Source organism: Thalassophryne amazonica, chromosome 19 (assembly GCF_902500255.1).
Source record: "Thalassophryne amazonica chromosome 19, fThaAma1.1, whole genome shotgun sequence".
Lineage (NCBI taxonomy): Eukaryota > Metazoa > Chordata > Actinopteri > Batrachoidiformes > Batrachoididae > Thalassophryne > Thalassophryne amazonica.
Window position 1 is genome coordinate 35,599,200 of NC_047121.1, and position 22,450 is coordinate 35,621,649.

The 22,450-nt window shown below is 40.6% G+C and overlaps 1 protein-coding gene across 1 annotated transcript in view; it reads right to left on the bottom strand.

The window, feature by feature from the left end:
* The window catches only part of syne1b (spectrin repeat containing, nuclear envelope 1b), a 223,901-nt gene that overhangs the window by 29,475 nt on the left and 171,976 nt on the right, over nt 1–22,450 (bottom strand). The window contains 20 exon segments of the mRNA XM_034160064.1: nt 199–393; nt 2,049–2,283; nt 2,444–2,538; nt 4,584–4,731; nt 4,907–5,061; nt 5,168–5,314; nt 5,447–5,629; nt 6,841–7,045; nt 7,207–7,340; nt 7,526–7,696; nt 11,420–11,575; nt 11,683–11,838; nt 11,926–12,102; nt 13,449–13,598; nt 13,798–13,980; nt 15,629–15,761; nt 18,951–19,147; nt 19,342–19,473; nt 20,148–20,321; nt 20,428–20,628. Coding sequence (XP_034015955.1) covers nt 199–393; nt 2,049–2,283; nt 2,444–2,538; nt 4,584–4,731; nt 4,907–5,061; nt 5,168–5,314; nt 5,447–5,629; nt 6,841–7,045; nt 7,207–7,340; nt 7,526–7,696; nt 11,420–11,575; nt 11,683–11,838; nt 11,926–12,102; nt 13,449–13,598; nt 13,798–13,980; nt 15,629–15,761; nt 18,951–19,147; nt 19,342–19,473; nt 20,148–20,321; nt 20,428–20,628 — 3,327 coding nt within the window.

Genomic DNA, 22,450 nt, shown 5'->3' on the forward strand with positions numbered 1-22,450 from the left:
TAAACCTTTTTTTAAATTTGTAGGTTGTTTACAGTTCAAATTGAAACTGGAATTAACAAATAGTTGTGATTCACATAGCAATTACGCAAACTTGCACCTCTAACACAAAATGTACCCCATGCAAAATAATTTGAAATTAATCAAGGCCTGCTGGGTCACCCCGAACTCTTCAAGCTACAGGAAATGTATTTTGTGTACCTTTAGTAAAGTGGTAAGCTGTTTCTTATGCTCATCTAGATGGGTGCTGGCATGTTTCCAGCGCTGCTGGATGTCAGTAAGTTCTTCCTGCAGCGCCGCCTCTGCTCGGCTATCAGCGGACAGAAGCAGATGTCTGCCAGCCTCCACTGTCACAATGTAGCTGCCTTGCTGGCGTTGTAGCACTTTTTCCTTTAGCTGTACCAACAAAGTACTCAGATATAAGCATGAAACTTCAAACCTGCATAACCAGACAGTTCAAATTCAATGCTTAGTGCCCTATCTTAATTTACAGGATTTATATTGTAATTGAGAATCATGAAGAAAATTATGTTATTAGGGCGCGTTCTGATCTTGTACTACCAATGTATACTGCATATTTAAGTCATGTTTCCTTACTTCAAGGGAAGGTGATGGTCTCGTGGTTAATCAGTGGGCTTGAGACCAGATGATCTATGCAGTTGAGCACCTTACATGGAAGCATGCTGACATTGGTGTGTGAATAGGTGTATGTGAGGCATCATTGTAAAGTGCTTTGAGATGGGAAAGCACTATATAAATGTACAGACAGTAAGAATACATAGTGCAAGCACATTTGGGGTGTGTCCAACTGGACTTTGCTATTTGACAGGTGTCTGAGCTGAGCATAAAATACAGCACATGGTTCAAAGGAGTTGTGATTAATCATGGAGAGTGTTGTCAAAGTAACTTTGAAAAGTTACTTTTATAGTTACTTGTTTAGTTGCTTTATGCATTTACTTTATGCAGTTACTTCATTAGCAGCTTTATGCAATTACTTTATTAGAAGCTGCCGAAAACTTGCAACTAATAAGTAATGTAACTAATAAGAAAACTAGTAATCTAACTTGGTTACTCTTAAGATTGAGCAATCAGTAAAGTAACTAATCAGCAAAGTAACTAATAATTACTTTACTGATTGCTCAATCTTAAAGATAACCAAGTTAGATTATGAGTTACTTAATTACATTCAGCAGCTGCTGACAAGTTGTCCGCAGCTGCTAATGAAGTGACTGTATAAAGTAACTGTAAAGTATAAGTGTATAAAGTAACTAATAAAGTAACTTTTCAAAGTTACTTTGACAACACTGATCATGGATGTGTATTTTGGCAACCATTTACTTTAAGAAATGGGGTGCACCAGTTACTGGCACACTGATATGTCTGCCTAATCAGTTTCATTGGTTGTACAAGCAGAGTAGAGTGTATGTGTCTCTTGAAACTGCCTATAGGAGGCATATTTGATCACAGCACCATATAAATAACAGAAAAACTCTACACTCAACTTTAGACCAGGACTTTGGGGGTCTATGATGCAATCATTTTCTGCTGCCTTACGACAGCAATGCACATACAACACTCCTGACCGTGACTCACTGAAATACCAACACACCCACGCACTCAGTTTAAACCAACTACATTGACTAGAAACTATCACTGACACTTCTTCTGTGTATGTGCTGGGTGGAAGATAGAGCCCTTAATGTCAACAGTTCTTATAGGTTGCCTAATTTGGGATATATATCACATATGGAAGGGTTCCATATTCCTTTGTACACAGTTTATTGTTGCTGTAAAATGGTGTGTAATGTAATTATTTTCAAATCATTTTTTCTCTCTTGGAGAGAATAAACATCCCCACTGCACTCAATAATGTAGCCTGGTCTGTGTGAAAAGTAATCGATTGAGATTACCTTACTCAATGGAAGATAAATATTGCTGTTTCAGTGGGTGGACTTGAATCTCCTTTCATTTTTTATCTACTGAAATCTGAGTGGTGTGTGTGCATGCGTGCGTGTGTGTGTGTGTGTGTGTGTTGCTTGTACACTATGTACCTGGACAGCCTCCAGCATGGAGCGGGCTTGTTGCAGAGGTACTGTCGTCCCTGCCAGAACAGCTTCTGTTGGGTGGGAGATCTCCACAAGCCATTTGTGCAGCTTTTCGAGCATTTCTCTGTAGCGCTGCCACTGACGGATCAGACCGTCAATGATGCCGCGTCTCTGCTGGGCACGCCGCACCACACCCTGCCATTGGTTACTGAGCAGGGCTAACTTCATGTTGAACTCATCTCTGCAGAAAATGGCATAATATGAAAGAAAACCATACTTATAATAGATTATTCAAGGTTAACAAAAATACAGATTTATCATGCCAATGTTATTCTTCTCATGAGAAGTGTTTTGTCTTCAAAAAATGGTGGACAGGAACATTTTCAATTTATCTTCTTTACCTGTCATCTACCTGACCCTGCTCTAACATCCTCTGTCCATCACTGATGATAGAGTGGAGAATCTGCTGGCGACTGAACATCTCAGCTTGGAACAACTACAAGACAACAAATTAATCCTTGTGAATCACACTAACAAATACTAGAGCACCGCACTCATAGAGCGCAAATCACTGCCAACACTAGTTTCCAATTCCACACATTTATACCTTGGAAAAAATTTTCAAGGTCAAAGTCCTGTTAGAAGTGGCTTTTCATAAGCTAAATTACATGTGATCAAATGTCAGGAGAATGGATTTAGTTTATACACTTGAATCAAAGTTTTTTTGCAGTGTTGTCAGTTTTTTTTTTACTTTTTCGGTTTCTAAATTCTTTTTCAGATAATTTTCACAGAACATTGGTTGTCTCTGCTATGCACAATTTGTCACTGCTTTTTGGCTCTTGGTTTCTGAGTGACAACTGGAAGATAGACACACAGGCACAAAATTGGAACCTACATCCAATTGGTGGTATAGGTAAATTCATAACAGAAAAATGAGAGTGATTGAGGCACTTTTGATTGCAAAATGTACACCAAACAGGTTTTTCAAAATTAAATTCACATGTACACAAAATCCACAATCCGGATCAGATCCAGATCAAACCTGATAAAGGATGCCATCCTACATAACACTCTCAAATATGAAAGAAATTCAGTCTTTTTTTAATTTTAAGAAATTCATTCAATGTTAAAGAATAGGAATTTTTCCAAGATTTTTCCTGGCTTTGACCTATGACCTTGAAAATTTAATCAGTTTTCACCTATCAGGATATGAATCCTCTGTAAAAAAAAACCAAAAAAAAACGGGGTGAAAACATAACCTCCAGCCAACTTCGTTGGCTGACGTAAAAATCAAATCATTATTCAGTAATATCAAAGCAAAAAAGGGTAAGGCCACACTGCAAATTATTTGGTTCTTATCAAGTTAAAAAACTTTGATTTAGAAGTGTTAGATAGTTTCTCTTGTGTTGAGTTAATTTATTATTTTAAGTGTTCGGCATGCTTATTTCTAGACTTAATTCAAGACATCTTCTCAAGTGAAATTATATATCCATGCAGCAAGATAATTTGTCACATTTAGTGTTTTCATCTTGTTTTTAGACACCCCTTTTTTGCAGTGCAAATTGGTGATGAGTACTTAATTTGAATGAATGAATGAATGATTTATTCAGCAATTTAATACATTTGAAGAGATACTGAAGGTTTCCAAAGCTTTTTCAGTTTGAGCGCTAACCAATTTGACCACAAACATGCTTACATTAAATGGGAATATGGTGGCGTGTTACACAGGACAGACCAGCTCATGTCTGTGACATATGTCCCAGAGTCTACACACACTGATCATGTTTCTTTCCCTTCTGACAGAAGGGTTTCTATATGCAGATGTAATCCTGTGACACTTTAATGCTGAGCAATTTTATTTACTTGCCGCCTCTTTCAATTTGTTGGTCCTGGCATCAAGAGTGCAAAAACAGTGCAAATAGCACAGTAATCATATTCAAATAAACATAAGAGCTGTGGCTAAAAGTGTGTTCAGTCTGGTTCCTGTAGCCTGAAGATTTTTTTTTTTCATTATGAAACAATCACAGACTTTGCAGTCCACATTTCTTGACTGATTTTTGGTTTTTGCTATGAGGCACAAAACAACTGCTGTCTTCAGCGATGAAGATATTGATGGAGAATAGGTGAATATTGTTGTTTTCATTTTAACCAGACACAAAAGTGTAGCTTTTGAGCGCAACCTATGCCTTATATGTTCAAAGCTAAATAGTGATATAGACATGAGCAAAGCCTTCTGTCCGCACTCTGTGTTCTTCTGTATTTTTCTCTGTTTTCTGAAAGTTTATGGGTACGGAGGAAATGGAGCAGTACCACTGGAAATCGTGGGGGCAATATAGTCAAAGATCAAGCAAGATACAACCCTAAGCTAACGGACACAGTGAAGACAGTTTAGTACGAGGGAGTGTTTCTTTTGTGGTATTGCAGAAACATTATGACGTCTTCCACCACTGCCAGGTTTGATGCTGTCAGAAACTTTCAAGACAGTCTGCAGTGTAAAATGAATTTTAAGACTGTCTACGATGCCTCATAAGAGACTCTAACCTCATGAGCTTTTTGCTGCTCCATCAAACTGTGAAAGTTGCCAGAGATTTCCACTGCCAGATTTTCTTCTGTCTGCACCAGAAACTCCATCCATGTTTCACACTTTTCCAGGAAGGTCTGCTGCTGTAGCAGAAAGGACTGAAGTTTGCTGCAAGCACCCAAACACAAGTTAAGCGTAAAATACTGAGGAAAAACTTCGCACATGACTTAACTGCCTGTTTGTTATACCAGTCATTCACGCACTAATTCTCTTATTGACTCTAGTGACATTTTTGTTTTAACTTTGAATTTAGAAGACTTTCTCAAGAGATTGTGTGTCATACCTGAACCTTTCTGTGGTCTGCGCCGAGGCTGCTGACCAGCTCCTGTTGAGGTTCTGCATACGCTTGATCTCTGAGTCATTGAGAGGGAGTCGGTACCCAAGTTCATTGAGATGCTCCAACTCAGGCGTCATACTGCTGAACTTCAGCATGAGTCTCTACAGAAATACAAATGCCACAAAAACTGTCAACTTTCATGACAAACAACCAAGTTGTGAAATTGTTGTTTTTTTCTTTTCTTCCCCAGCTAATTGGCAAAATTACCTTGAGATCATCCATGCGGTCCTGAATGACTGTGAGATCAGTGGAGCTATTGGGATCTTGCACCATCAGAGCTTCCTCAGCTTCAGCTATCCAACACCCCAATGATTCCAGCTGATCATTAAAAGCTTCATAATCACGAACTCCAGTCTGATGGCAAAGATGTGTCAACCAGATGGCAGTGTGATTTATTCAGTAAAGTACAATTAATTGTAAACCAATATTGTATGTACAAAAAGGTTCAAAAGTTAAACATAGTCAGTATGAGCCTTTTTTGCTCACCTGCAGTGTAGTGAGCTGTCTGCGAAGGGCCTGTTCTACAGCAGCCAAACGCTGGCTCAGAGAAAGGTGATCTGAGTAGATGGCTGATCCTGCTGACATGTCCACCTGCTGTTTCAGCTGCTCTCCCAGTTGTTGAAGAACCTGTAGCGAAGCTTGCACTGGAGCCTGTGACCGAAGCGCCTCCTGAGGGAAAGGACCAACTCTTAATGCAGGCCTCATAAAAAAGACAGGTTTGCAGGCATAAAGGTTATTTTCTTTAATCCTTTGTACAATCATTTTGATTTGAAAAATCACTTTCATGAAGTTTTTCTTTTATTTGCGATATACACTGAACAAAAATATAAATGCAACACTTTTGTTTTTGCTCCTATTTTTCATGAGCTGAACTCAAAGATATAACACATTTTATATACAGTATACCGTACACAAAAGACCTATTTCTGTCAAATATTGTTGACAAATCTGTCTAAATCTGTGTTAGTGAGCACTTCTCCTTTGCTGAGATAATCCATCTCACCTCACAGGTCTGGCATATCAAGATGCTGATTAGACAGTATGATTATTGCACAGGTGTGCCTTAGGCTGGCCACAATAAAAGGCTACTCTGAAATGATCAGTTTTATCACACAGCACAATGCCACAGATGTCACAAGTTTTGAGGGCGTGTGCAATTGTCATGCTGATTGGATGTCCACCAGAGCTGTTGCCCGAGAATTGAATGCTCATTTCTCAACCACAAGGTGTCTCCAAGGGCATTTCAGAGTATTTGGCAATACATCCAACGGACCTCCCAACCACAGACCACGTGTAACCACACCAGCCCAGGACGTCCGCATCCAGCATGTTCACCTCCAAGATCGTCTGAGACCAGCCACCCGGACAGCTGCTGCAACAATCGGTTTGCAGAACCAAAGCATTTCTGCACAAACTGTCAGAAACTGTCTCACAGAGGCTCATCTGTATGCTTGTCGTCCTGATGGGGGTCTCGACCTGATTCGTCGTCATAACCTTTGAGTGGCATTCCACATTGAGTGGGGAAATGCTCACATTCGATGGCGTCTGGCTGCTGATTAATGCTATGTGAAGGAGATGTGTTGCACTGTGTGAGGCAAATGGTGGTCACACCAGATACTGACTGGTTTTATGACCCCCCCCGCCAATAAAGCAAAACTGTACATTTCAGAGTGGCCTTTTATTGTGGCCAGCCTAAGGCACACCTGTGCAATAATCATGCTGTTTAATCAGCATCTTGATATGTCACACCTGTGACGTGGGATGGATTATCTCGTCAAAGGAGAAGTGCTCACTAACACAGACTTGGATTTGTCAACAATATTTGAGAGAAATAAGTGTTGCGTTAATATTTTTGTTCAGTATAAATAAGGGTCACTCACACTGCTTTCTTGAATCCAGCTGGACACCTCCTCTTCAGCAATGTCCTTTTTGCAGGCAGTCTTGAGGAGCTGGTTTGCCTTTTCCTCATGCACTTGGATGCTGCTGCAACTCTGCTCATAGAGTTCCTTGTAGCGCTGCCACAGCTGCAGCAGTGCTTTGCTACTCCTCAGGCGCTCTGCAATTTCCTCCATTAAACCAGTCCATCTGAGTGCAAATATCATGGCAAGACCAATATATGAGATCAAATTAGCAATGACCATGTGTATCAAATTTACAACATATACTGTACTCTATACATCTAAACAAAAAGTCAGATATGTAAAATAAAACCAACTGAATATACAGAGAAGATGACATGAGGTCACCTTGCATTGGTGTCCTTGAGGGTATTATTGAGGGAGTCTGACACTGAAGGGTGGCATTCCTTCAGCAATTGGTGTGTGATTGCACCAAATTTTCTCAAACTGTTCTCCTGTTTTTCCAGATCCTCTTGCAAATCCTTTATGAACACGAACAAACAGTAAGAAACTTCAGTCAACACAACTGCAAAGCAGCAAACTCAGAGATATGCCTCTAACAATAAAACAATGGGTTCGCAAAGATAATCAGAAACATTTTCACTGCAATTAATGTATGTTTTATAAGCATCAACAATGGAACTAGAAGCAGATGCGGCTGTTTTACCTGGAGACTCTGCACTTGCAGCTGGACACCCTCCAGAGAGCCTGTCAGGGGGCGAAAGCGAGACACAGAATACCTTCCCTCCATGAGGTAGCCGTTGATCTCTTCAGAAGCGCGTTTGTAAAGACTCCACTGATCCAACACTGACTTCAGGCTGATTTTCAGCTGTCCAATCTGTGAGGGTAAATTTAAGAGAAAAAAAAAATCAGTAACAGGGCAAAGCAACATCGTGAAACAGTCAAGATATATGACAGAACAGGAATGAACTAAGTAAGACAGAATGGCACTCATCAAGATCTCAGCAGAGGTAATAATAGCCAAATATTATTAAAAAAAAAATCCACAGCCTGTTGAACCATCTATGATGATGGCAATGTTTGGAGTAACTCCCCCAGATGTTAACCGAAACAGAGCTCAAGCTGATATTGCTGCCGGCTGCTCACTTATGGCCAGGAGGCTTTTCTTATGCAAAAAAAATGTCATGTACTATTTGCAATCGGAGAAGATCCGCTATTTCATTGTACATATTTGCAACCCAGCAGCTATTATGACAAAAAGAAAGCAGGCGTATTGTACGTACTGAAGTATACCATGAGCCCCTTTATATACTCCCATATTATACATACAACCCCTGGATGTAACTTTCAGCATTGATGGTGCCATCACAGATGTGTAAGTGTCCATGTCATGGGCAAAAACACACCCCCATACCATCACAGATGCTGGCTTTTGAACTTTGTGCTGGTAACAATCTGGATGGTCTTTTTCCTCTTTTGTCTGGAGAACATAACGTCCATGATTTCCAAAAACAATCTGAAATGTGGACTCATCAGACCACAGCACACTTTTCCACTTTGCATCTGTCCATTTCAAATGAGCTCAGGCCGAGAGAAGGCGGCGGTGTTTCTGGATGTTGTTGATGTATGGCTTTCACTTTGCAAGGTAGAGTTTTAACTTACATTTGTAGATGTAGCGACGAGCTGTGTTAACTGACAATAGTTTTCTTAAGTGTACCTGAGCCCACGCGCTAAGATCCTTTACAGAATGACGTCGGTTTTTAATGCAGTGCCACCTGAGGGATCAAAGGTCATGGGCATTCAATGTTGGTTTTCGGCCTTGCCCCTTACGTGTAGAAAGTTCTCCAGATTCTCTGAATCTTCTGATTATATTATGGACTGTAGATGATGGAATCCCTAAATTCCTTGCAATTGAATATTGAGAAACATTGTTCTTAAACTGTTGGACTATTTTTTCCACGCAGTTGTTCACAAAGTGGTGATCCTCGCTCAATCTTTGCTTGTGAATAGCTGAGCCTTTTGGGGATGCTCCTTTTATACCCAATGTTATTTTGAATAACAATTTGAATGTTTTTTTTTTCCTTTTTGGGTTGGTTTATTTCAGGATAGGCAGGGTTGTATATATCAGATCTGTATCTGTTTGCTTTCATGTATCTTTTCTTTTTGTTAATAAAAAAGAAAAAAATGCTTTGTTAAAAAAAGAAAAAAGAAAAAGAAGCATGCAGCCACAATTCTGTTTCCCATTCAGATCTTTGTGATTACATGAGTAAAAAAGTTTATCAAAAAATAAAAGCACATCTGTCTTACTTTCCAGTTTTAATCAATCCATCATGGATAGATTGATGCATTTTCCCAGCTGCATTCATATCCATGGATTCTTGGCCTTTGAGATTGAGAGGCACCTGGGAGTACCTTCATGAGGCAGCTCAACAGATGTGTGTGATGATGTAGATGCCTTTGCAAAAGAATGAAGGTCCAATTCTTTAGGTTCTTGGTGCTTCTTGTCTTTAGGAGTGTGAGACGTGGATGCTACCCAATGATCTAAGGCAACTGGACGTCTTTAGTACTCAGCCTCTTTGAAGGGTACTGCTGGAATGACTTTGTGTCAAACAAACGGTTAATTAGGGAAACTCAGATGAGGAGTGTCATCAGCTATGACATTTTGACCACGTGGTGCAATTCTCTGGGCATAATTCAGTGTGCAGGTGCTTCAGTTTTGTGGAACTCAGTGGCTAAAGAAGGCCAAGAGTATTCCCAAATTTCTCGTAGCTGTGGCAGATAGATGGCTACTTTCAAGAGGTGGGGATGGACCAGTTGTCTACATAAGTACAACCCCAGTTCCAATGAAGTTGGGACGTTGTGTAAAATGTAAAACAAAAAAAAAAAACAGAATACAATGATTTGCAAATCCTGTTCAACTTATATTCAATTGAATACACCACAAAGACAAGATATTTAATGTTTAAACTGATAGACTTTTTGTTTTTGTGCAAATATTTGCTCATTTTGAAATGGATGCCTGCAACACATTTCAAAGAAGTTGGGACAGGGCAAAAAAAGACTGGGAAAGTTGATGAATGCTCAAAGAACACCTAATTGGAAACAGGTGAGTGTCATGATTGGATATAAAAGGAGCATCCCCAAAAGGCTCAGCTGTTCACAAGCAAAGATGGGGTGAGGGTCACCACTTTGTGAACAACTGCATGAAAAAATAGTCCAACAGTTTAAGAACAATGTTTTTCAACGTTCAATTACAAGGAATTTAGGGATACCATCATCGTAAGCAGCAAGGCTGAAAACCAACAATGAATAACCGTGACCTTTGATCCCTCAGAATGCATCGCATTAAAAACCGACATTATTGCATATTTGATCTTACCGCGTGCGCTCGGGAACACTTCACAAAACCATTGTCAGTTAACACAGTTCATCACTACATCTACAAGTGCAAGTTAAAACTCTACCATACAAAGTGAAAGCCAAACATCAACAACATACAGAAACACCGCCGCCTTCTCTGGCCCAGAGCTCATTTGAAATGGACAGACACAAAGTGGAAAAGTGTGCTGTTGTCTGATGAGTCCACATTTCAAATTGTTTTTGGAAATCATGGACGTCGTGTCCTCCAGACAAAAGAGGAAAAAGACCATCCAGATTGTTACCAGCGCAAAGTTCAAAAGCCAGCATCTGTGATGGTATGGGGGTGTGTTAGTGCCCATGGTATGGACAACTTACACATCTGTAATGGCACCATCAATGCTGAAAAGTACATCCAGGTTTTGGAGCAACACATGCTGCCATCCAAGCAACGTCTTTTTCAGGAACATCCCTGCTTATTTCAGCAAGACAATGCCAAGCCACATTCTGCATGTGTTACAACAGCGTGGCTTTGTAGTAAAAAGGTGTGGGTACTAGACTGGCCTGCCTGTAGTCCAGACCTGTCACCCACTGAAAATGTGTGGCGCATTATGAAGCACAAAATACGACAAAGGAGACCCGGGACTGTTGAACAACTGAAGTCGTACATCAAGCAGGAATGGGAAAGAATTCCACCTACAAAGCTTCAACAATTAGTGTCCTCAGTCCCCAAACGCTTATTGAGTGTTGTTAGAAGGAAAGGTGATGTAACACAGTAGTAAACATACCACTGTCCCAGCTTTTCTGAAACGTGTTGCAGGCATCCATTTCAAAATGAGCAAATATTTGCAAAAAAAAAAAACAATAAAGTTTATCAATTTGAACATTAAATATCTTGTCTTTGTGGTGTATTCAGCTGAATATAGGTTGAAGAGGATTTGCAAATCATTGTATTCTGTTTTTATTTACATTTTACACAATGCCCCAACTTCACTGGAATTGGGGTTGTATTTGCCATCCAGGACCGAAGACAGTTCTATAGTGTGTTGGGTGCAAGACACACCACAACACATGGCATCACCACATGCTTTCAGACCCCACTATTGCTACAACGGGTATTACCCACAAACAATTAAAGTCTTTTACTGAAATCTATTATTTCTTGCTTTCAGATGAACAGAGAGGCAGGGTCATTTACATACCTTGCACCCTCTTCTATCAGCTGGTGGAAAGTGGAGCTTACCAAGTGGTCCAGGTTAGCCCAAGTGTGATTGACACCCTGGAGTGTCTCCATGACAATAGCACAGGCCTCATCAGTCTTGTTCTGGACGAGAGCACAGCCCTGCTCCTCCACCTTCTCTAAATCTCTCTCTTTTTCTTTCACCATCTCCTCCATTTCCTAAAATATTCAAATTTTCACATGGTTAAAATCATAGGGTCCAGAGGAATTTGATAATAACACCATGTCAAAGAATGATTCTGATTTGTTCTGATAGAGAGGCCTGCCTGGCAGTCCTTGAGCGCATTCTGCACAGATGTCAAATCCTCTATTCTGTGCTTCCTTTTGATCCTTTCTTCTTGAGTTGTCATCCACGACTTCAGTGCCTGAATGCTGCTCTCATACTCCAGCCACATCTCCAACAGGCTCTCCAAGAACTGACTCTGTAAGTGATTAAACAGGAGGTAAGCCTATACACACTGGTAGGTCTGACACTGCTTTCATGAATGTGTCAGCAGTACCAGCCTCACCCTCTCACTGATGCAACCTTGTAGGATCTGCCATCGCCGGTTCATGGTTCCAAGGCGCTCAGCAAAGTCTGTCCTATCACTGCGCTTGCTCTCCATGTCCTGTCCACTGATTTGCACCACTGACTGGTTAACAAAGTCCACAGTCAGCTGTTTACAGCTTAAATCAACTTTGAAACCCTGAAAGGAAATCAAAAGCATAATTACTGTTGTGGTCATGCTTGCAATTTTAAAACCTGAATGCCACAGATTACAACACCAATCAGACTAGAGAAGCTGTCTGGCGCAAATCTGTGAGCAGATGATTCCAGTCGTGCTGTTACATTCATATGGCACATGGCCCACTGTCCTATGCACCACTGCAGTGTGACAGCCCATAAAACACTCAGCATCCACCTGTAACTTGTGACTGTATTTACAGTCTGATTGCCACAGGCAAGACGTCAGAGCTGTCATTCCCTGGTCTCCCTCTGTGCATGTTAAACTGTATGAAGTGGGCACTCACGCTATATTATCTATTACCTCATGCTGCATTTACTGCACATAAGTAAATAATATGTGTTTTGGCTGAGTGATATAAAATAAAGGGAAATAAGATACAATTGGGGGCAGCACAGTGGCTTAGTGGTTAGCACTGTTGCCTCACAGCGAGAAGGTCGTGGGTTCAATTCCCGTGGCCGTTCTGTGTGGAGTTTGCATGTTTTCCCCGTGTTTGCGTGGATTTCCTCTGGGTGCTCCGGTTTCCTCCCACATCCAAAGACATGCGGGTTAGGTGGACTGGACTCTTTAAAATTGTCCGTAGGTCTGTGTTTGTTTGTCTATTTGTGGCCCTGTGACAGACTGGCTTCCTGTTCTGGGTGTACCCCGCCTCGCGCTCTATGACTGCTGTGATAGGCTCCAGCCCCCCACGACCCTTAATTGGACTAAGTGGTAGAAGATGAATGAATGAATGAATGAAGATACAATTGGAAATGTATTTAATGTCTAAATTTTGTATATTTATGAATAAACATTTCAGTGTGTACTTTTATATGCTGTACATGGTGTATAGAATTTGTCCATGTATTTAAATTTCATACCATTACACTGTGTGAACAAAGGGATATGGTCAAAGTAAAACGTAATTCATTATTGTTAATTTAAACAAGGACAATACTAAAACTGTGTCACTGAACCCCACAATGAACTTGTACACAGTCTTAACAAGTCCACAGTCACCAGTTTTATTGTGATTCATGAAGTCCTTGTAGTGTTATGGCATGCACTGAGTTCATTATGGCATACACAAAATTTCAGAAACTCAATTACACCCAAAGTTGAAGTTCCCAGAGGTCTTACCTTGTGCACCAAGTTTCACTTTCATACACAAAATGTTTGTCAAGATATTACATACATATCAACCACATGGACATACTCATGGAGTCAAGCAGTTTCTAGAGCTGTTCTTCTTTGAGGCAGGTAATACAAACTGACATAGGAACAAATCGTTACAGGGAATACATTAATGGTATTGGAATGCTCACTACCTTGTACTTTTGCAAGTAGTCCTGAATCACATTTGACCCGACTGCACTCTTGAGATTTTCCTCATCCTCCTCAACGATATTCTCCATCAGTGAAATCCAGTTAAACAGCTCAGAGATGGCATGCCGGGAGGCCAACTTCTCCATCTGTATCTGGGAAAACCATTTTAAAAAAAATTAAACAATTAGATCAGAATACTGAAGATGCGTGAAGAAATACTGCATGGTTCTAACTAGAACTCAACATGTGTAAAAAAAAAAAAGTCCATTTAAGTTTAAAGGAGTGGAAAGGCCTAATCCTATTTGTCTTGGAGGAGCTAAGCCTGTTCAGTCTGGCTGCCTGTGCCAGTACCTGATGCAGTTTCTCCTGGACCGCTGGGATGCGTGTCAGCAGTTCACTCCACTGAGTGTCAATGTGCGCCAAATCAGTCCGCAGCATAATCGTGTCTACTTTCTTTAGTCGCAGCAGCTGGTTGCCGTCGGTTACCACTGAGCTCTTCAGACTGGACTTGCTTTCAACTTCCTTAGAAAAATCCTGAGACAGAAATAGAAACATCAGATGGAAGGCAATGAATAACATGCCACTAATACATCTTCTGTGAAAGAGAGTTGATTCGATTTTCACACTGATGCTGATCCCAGACTACCGGATATTCTCTATGACTTTACATAATAAAGTGGACTATTTCTCCTCATTTCAATCAAGTTCTCAGAAGTTATGGCCCCGTCACACTTAGCAAGAATGTGCATGAATCAAGCCGTATCAGACGGAATGTCAAAAAAAAAAAAAATTCGTACCACATCTGGGAGGGAATAAGAATTGCAGACGACAGTCGTCAGAATACTCAGACTGTGCGCATTGACGTGCGCATTAGCCTCCAAACGCAGTACAAATGTAGGTGGAACACAGTAGGAACACCTAGACTGCTGTCAGAATGCAGTGAGAATATGACAAATGCACTTACAATGCCGTACAAGTGAGGTCTGATTGTGGGTTAAAGAAATATATTCGAGCAGCACTTGAGGTGCACTCGTGATGCGTTCGGGCACAGTCGGAACATTCGGCCAGAATTCGAAGTGGCGGATCATTTCGAATTGCCCCTCGAACGCGATCAGAATGCTTTGAATGCCGTTTTCATGTTGTATGAATATTTAGATTACAGTCAGATTGCGGTCAGACTGCACTCCGACCGCTGTTCGATATTTTTCCACCTCGAACGCACCTCAACAGTTGAGAGCGTGGGCTCCACATTCGGGCTGGTGAATTCACTGTTTAGCTCAAACAAAGTGCCTTGAGAGTTGAATTAATAGGGCACCGCAGTCTCGTTTGAATCCTGCGTGATATGACCACTTACGGGGACCTCCACTGCCATTGTACAATATATACACAGCATAACTTTACACGGATAAACGGTGTACTGTTTTGTTTTTAGCTGCAATCACCGAAGCAGTCGTGAAAAGAGGTTTTTTCGGTTCCCAGTGGAGAAGGCAGGACGAAGCGAGTGGGAGATGTCGTGTCGGTAAGTGTTAACATACACAGCTAACCAGAGTAGCTCCGTTCGCTCGCCTGCAAAACCGCCTCCACATGTTTGTGCTCTGGGTCATAAACAAACCGCAACACATGTCCACTTTCTCACTCCATTGTCACTTTTTCTTTGCATTTTCACTTTGTTTGCATGTAATTTGCCCAAAACCCCATTGAAAATGCCAGGGTTTTTCCCTGGAAGTACAGAAATGACGTCATATGCGTCATACAAACAAGACTGCAGTGCCAGTTAGCATCAGCTGGTTTAGCTGGTGGATGGAACAAATATGTTACAGGACTTTTACTCACTGAAGACACCCACCCCTGTCTAGTACATATCAAAAACACTCTAGGCCAATTCACTGAACTCAAAGCAAGATTCAGTACTTAGGCACTGCATTATAGCCAAACACTGATGCCATATTGCATTATGGGCACACCTTTTGGACAATTGTATAAGTACATTTTTTTTTGTACATTTTTTTTTTTAATTCATAGACATTTTTTGCTTTGGTGTACACACGGAGTAGAATGTGATGTCATAGTTACTTAGCACCAGTGAAAGTGTGCTCTATGTGTGTGTGTATGCAATGCATGAATATGACACTATGGGTCAATATTCAGGAGTGGCAACAAAAATTGTGGTTTGTTGCCTTACAAGAAATGCAGAGAGATGATCTCGAACAGTTTCCAGTTCCTGGGGGACTAATACCACCTGTGTGTTCCAAAACTCCAGACGTTCCAGAGCAGAGTGTAGCCAATCACTTAGCTCTGCATACTCCCCCTGATACCTGTAATCATGGCATAAACACAGAACAATACAGCTTTTGGTTTCATGTGCACCATAATAAGGCCAAGGTAATAAAACAGCAAATTGTTCTTCTGCTGAACAAGATTATATTTCACTCACTAACCACTGCTGCTCTTTACTAATGCAGCATCATATTACAGAAAGGTTTTAACTTACGCATTATTTAAACACTTCAGGATAAACACATTTTAGGGAACAGCCTTTCTACAGCTTTTACTTCATTTAAGACCAATTCAAATCTCAGGCCTGCAGCCTGGGGTGTGTGTGTGTGTGTGTGTGTGTGTGTGCTTTTTTTTTGTGAAAGCAGACTTATGTTGTGAGAGAGACAAAATTTCCGGTTATTGATGTCCAGGAGTGCATTCTGGAAGTTTTTTGATTACTATTTTCTCACCCCGATCCCCTCAGTTTAGTTGTATTACTTAAAAAGTAGTTGACACCAAAAAATGTACACAATTAACTACTAAAAATGATGAAATGTTGATATTTTATAAAATCCTGAACAATAAAAGTCAATGATATGTGTGCGGGTGAAAGGTAAATCTTAATGACAACAGCTGTCTGAAGCCTGCACTCTATTTCAACCATCAGTCACAGCCATGTTGTTGCTACATCACCGGGAGAACGCCACCAGTTGATTCTAGCACAAATAAATTGTAAAGACATCAGAGGTTGAGCTGTTTTCGGATTATTTTTTTTCTAGTGTGGAGCTTTTTTGTGAAGTCCGGTCTGAAGATGTCTCTGAATAAGCTACAGCTTTATCGTTTGGAGACTTATTTAGATGACAGTGAGGGAGATGAAACCTTGGAGGAAGACCTTCCTGTCTGACAACAGTGACAATATTGGCAGACTTCAGAACACGTAATGGTGATTATAACAAAAAAAAACACACACACACACAAAAAAACCAAAACCAAAATAATAATAATAATAGTAATAATAATAATAATAATAGATGCGAGTCGATTTCGGCATGTGGGCGGGGATGATAAACAGCATCAGCTGTTCTGCCGTGAATGAAATTCGCCAAAAAAATGAAAAAATTAAATAATTATAATAACTGATTTGGGCCGATTTTGGCATGTGGGCGGGAATGATAAACTAATCTTTTTTCCTTCTTTGACAGCTATTTGGTAATAATTGACTGATAAGGCCCCACAAAAAAACAAAGTTAGTTTACCATCCTTGACAACAGAAAAAAGTGATCAGGATGTACTTACTGTGTTAGTGAAATGCAGCATCATCAGCTGTTCCGCCATCAATGAAATTTGCCAAATAAATAAATAAATAATGAATAAATAAATAATAATTGATGCGGGCCAATGTGGGTAAAATGTGCAGAGCACAGGACGCACGAGTCGCTGGGTGACCCACTCATCTCTTGTGTGCCAAACCTTTTTAAATCCACTGAATTTGACGCACATGATCCTTAAGAAACTTAAACAAGCTAATTCCGTATGCATGAGTGTTCAAACAAAAGTCTCAAAAAAACAAAACAAATGGGACTGTGAAGACAATGGTTCTCCCACTGATGTCATTTCAATCAATCAACTTCAACTTTTTTTTTATATAGCGCCAAATCACAACAAACAGTTGCCCCAAGGCGCTCTATATTGTAAGGCAAGGCCATACAATAATTATGAAAAACCCCAACGGTCAAAACGACCCCCTATGAGCAAGCACTTGGCTACAGTGGGAAGGAAAAACTCCCTTTTAACAGGAAGAAACCTCCAGCAGAACCAGGCTCAGGGAGGGGCAGTCTTCTGCTGAGACTGGTTGGGGCTGAGGGAAAGAACCAGGAAAAAGACATGCTGTGGAGGGGGGCAGAGATCGATCACTAATGATTAAATGCAGAGTGATGCATACGGAGCAAAAAGAGAAAGAAACAGTGCATCATGGGAACCCCCCCACAGTCTACGTCTAAAGCAGCATAACCAAGGGATGGTCCAGGGTCACCTGATCCAGCCCTAACTATAAGCCTTAGCGAAAAGGAAAGTTTTAAGCCTAATCTTAAAAGTATAGAGGGTATCTGTCTCCCTGATCTGAATTGGGAGCTGGTTCCACAGGAGAGGAGCCTGAAAGCTGAAGGCTCTGCCTCCCATTCTACTCTTACAAACCCTAGGAACTACAAGTAAGCCTGCAGTCTGAGAGCGAAGCGCTCTAATGGGGTAATATGGTACTACGAGGTCCCTAAGATAAGATGGGACCTGATTATTCAAAACCTTATAAGTAAGAAGAAGAATTTTAAATTCTATTCTAGAATTAACAGGAAGCCAATGAAGAGAGGCCAACACGGGTGAGATATGCTCTCTCCTGCTAGTCCCCGTCAGTACTCTAGCTGCAGCATTCTGAACCAACTGAAGGCTTTTTAGGGAACTTTTAGGACAACCTGATAATAATGAATTACAATAGTCCAGCCTAGAGGAAATAAATGCATGAATTAGTTTTTCAGCATCACTCTGAGACAAGACCTTTCTGATTTTAGAGATATTGCGTAAATGCAAAAAGGCAGTCCTACATATTTGTTTAATATGCGCTTTGAATGACATATCCTGATCAAAAATGACTCCAAGATTTCTCACAGTATTACTAGAGATCAGGGAAATGCCATCCAGAGTAAAGATCTGGTTAGACACCATGCTTCTAAGATTTGTGGGGCCAAGTACAATAACTTCAGTTTTATCTGAGTTTAAAAGCAGGAAATTAGAGGTCATCCATGTCTTTATGTCTGTAAAACAATCCTGCAGTTTAGCTAATTGGTGTGTATCCTCTGGCTTCATGGATAGATAAAGCTGGGTATCATCTGCGTAACAATGAAAATTTAAGCAATCATTCATTTCAGTCATTTCCTCTTTCCAATTCCGTGACTCGCTGGAAAGTTCCTGGTTTTTAGTGGCGCACAGTTCAAATTCTGAATATTTATCTCTTCAGTAACCGCACACCGGGAAAGCATTAATTTCAAACTGCTGTTTAATTTTAGTCTTAAATACTCAAAAAAAAAAAAAAATCACATATCCTGTCACCTACACTTTAATGTGTGTTGTATTTGTATTTTCTTGGGCACATTTTTACCTTTTCTTTGCCTTTAACCAAAATTGACATCACAACTGACATAAAATGACTAACCATGGCCACCATGATATAACAATGAAGATCCTGAGACATTTCTGACCTGGTCCAGTGTTTGAGGATGGCCTCCAATCGCTGTAGTTCCTTGTTGACCTTGGTGGTATTGCTGAGCCAGTGTTCTCCCAGCAGACTCAGCTGATTCTCCAGAGTAGGACAACAGACTGACAACAACAGATGCTTCCCTTCCTCCAGCACCTGGTACAGCTTGTGTTGGTGCTCTGTCAGAATCCCCTTCAGACCCTGTACAGAGACAACAGATGTGGAGTAGAGTCAAACAGTATTATTGGAAAATTGGTCAAAAAATGAATGAGTGAAAAAAAAAATACCAGATTAAGTCTCACCAGAATTGGTGGTATATTAAACAGAATTTAGTTGAAGTTAATGAGGACTGCTACATGTCTGATGTTAAGATCAGCACTGATGTCAGTCTGTACCTGATACAATGAGATCCTGTCTGTGAGGCTTTCCTCTGTCTCTTCTACCAGACCAGCACTTGGGATACTTCCTTCCACTGTCTCCAACTGTGTGTTTAAATGTTGGTAATCCTGCACCAAGTGGGCCCACGTCTGACAAAGAAAAAAAATTAAGACTGAAAAAAAAAATATATATATATATACACCTTTGTCTCTGATGAATAATTATTACTTTAAATGTGTAAACACATAAATACACAGAAAAAACAAACAAGACTCATGATTATTCATTATTTTGTTAGTTTGTCCCTTTAGTCCATGGGCCCACTGTCCATTTTGACCCCATCATTAACACCTAAGGTGGCAAAACAATACTTATAATTCAGTCTCAATACACCATGACCAACACAAAAACATACAATAGTCTTCCCAGTGTGGCAGCTACAACCCCTGGCAAAAATTATGGAAATATGAAAATTATGAAATTAATAAATAAATGAAATAAATAAATGAATCACTGGCCTCGGAGGATATTCATTCAGTTGTTTAATTTTGTAGAAAAAAAGCAGATCACAGACATGACACAAAACTAAAGTCATTTCAAATGGCAACTTTCTGGCTTTAAGAAACACTAAGAAATCAGCCTACAGGTTCACCTGCACACCATCTACAGGCCATTTTGTACTAAGACTGGCTTGTAAGCATTGGTTTGCTACCTTATGTGGTCCTGAAAACCTACTTGGCCTAAATATTAATATTTTCAGATATAAGATAAACATATTACAAAATGGGTTTCACGCTTCTTGCAAATGATGTTTCTCTCTCACCTCCAGGATACCCTCCAGCTCAACCCCTTTACTGTGTGCCTCTTTTAGGACTCTCTGAGCCTGAGCCAGTGTCTCCTCCAGGGTCTGATTCTCTTTTGGAAGCACCTGGCCAATGATTTTCCTGAAGTATGTCTCTGTTAGAATCATGTGGGACTCAAGACCCTGGAAGAACTCCTGGAAAAAAGACAATGTGAGATACTGATGAAGATTGCTGTCTCATGGTTTCACAGGTTTAACAGTTCTCACTGTTGATTAGGTCCTCTGATTAAGTTGACCCTACCTTGTGTTTGTCCAGGTGATTCTGAACTTCCTCCACAGAGCTGGCAACAATCCTTTGATCAGCAGTCATCTTGTCTTTAGCTGTGTCCACCAGGTCAGTCAGATCCTGCAGAGCCTGCTCGTACTGCTCCTTTTGAGCCATGTTCTTGTTCAGCCCACTGCGGCGAGAAGCCACTATCATCACCAGCTCCTCATAGGAATCCTTAAAACACACACACGCACGCACGCACACACACACACACAGGCACAAAGCACACACGCACACACCAATATTTTCAGGGGCCAAGTGTGGAGCAAAACAATGTGCGCAAAAACCTGGTTTAATGACTGTATGAAGTTAAAAGTAGATCATTTTAATCAAGGTAGTGTGAAAGTGAGATAGCGATAGAAGGAGAAAGACAGACATATAGCAAGAGATAGAAAAAGAGAGATAGAGAGATAGAGGGAGACAGAGAAGAAAGACAGACAGAGATAGATAGTGATAGAAAGAAAAGAGACAGAGATAGATAGTGACAGAGATAGAGAGAGGTAGACAGAGATAGATAGAGATAGAGACAGAGACAGACAGATATAGAGAGACATATAGAGATATAAAAAGATAGAGAGATATAACTATATATAGATATAGAGATATGAATATATACTCAACAAAAATATAAACGCAACACTTTTGGTTTTGCTCCCATTTTGTATGAGATGAACTCAAAGATCTAAAACTTTATCCACATACACAATATCACCATTTCCCTCAAATATTGTTCACAAACCAGTCTAAATCTGTGATAGTGAGCACTTCTCCTTTGCTGAGATAATCCATCCCACCTCACAGGTGTGCCATATCAAGATGCTGATTAGACACCATGATTAGTGCACAGGTGTGCCTTAGACTGCCCACAATAAAAGGCCACTCTGAAAGGTGCAGTTTTGTTTTATTGGAGGGGGATACCAGTCAGTATCTGGTGTGACCACCATTTGCCTCATGCAGTGCAACACATCTCCTTCGCATCATCCGTGAAGAGAACACCTCTCCAACGTGCCAAATGCCAGCGAATGTGAGCATTTGCCCACTCAAGTCGGTTACGACGATGAACTGGAGTCAGGTCGAGACCCCGATGAGGACGACGAGCATGCAGATGAGCTTCCCTGAGATGGTTTCTGACAGTTTGTGCAAAAATTCTTTGGTTATGCAAACCGATTGTTTCAGCAGCTGTCCGAGTGGCTGGTCTCAGACGATCTTGGAGGAGAACATGCTGGATGTGGAGGTCCTGGGCTGGTGTGGTTACACGTGGTCTGCGGTTGTGAGGCTGGTTGGATGTACTGCCAAATTCTCTGAAACGACTTTGGAGACAGCTTATGGTAGAGAAATGAACATTCAATACACGAGCAACAGCTCTGGTTGACATTCCTGCTGTCAGCATGCCAATTGCACGCTCCCTCAAATCTTGCGACATCTGTGGCATTGTGCTGTGTGATAAAACTGCACTTTTCAGAGTGGCCTTTTATTGTGGGCAGTCTAAGGCACACCTGTGCACTAATCATGGTGTCTAATCAGCATCTTGATATGGCACACCTGTGAGGTGGGATGGATCATCTCAGCAAAGGAGAAGTGCTCACTATCACAGATTTAGACTGGTTTGTGAACAATATTTGAGAGAAATGGTGATATTGTGTATGTGGAAAAAGTTTTAGATCTTTGAGTTCATCTCATACAAAATGGGAGCAAAACCAAAAGTGTTGCGTTTATATTTTTGTTGAGTATAGATAGATAGATAGATAGATAGATAGATAGATAGATAGATAGATAGATAGATAGATAGATAGATAGATAGATAGATAGATAGATAGATAGACAGAGACACAGATACAGAGATAGAGGGGTACAGAGATGTAGATAGACAGAGATAGATAGTGATAGAGATAGAGAGGGGTATAGAGAGATAGATAGACAGAGATAGATAGTGATAGAGATAGAGAGAGGTAAACAGATATAGAGAGACAGATAGAGATATAGAGATATAAAAAGA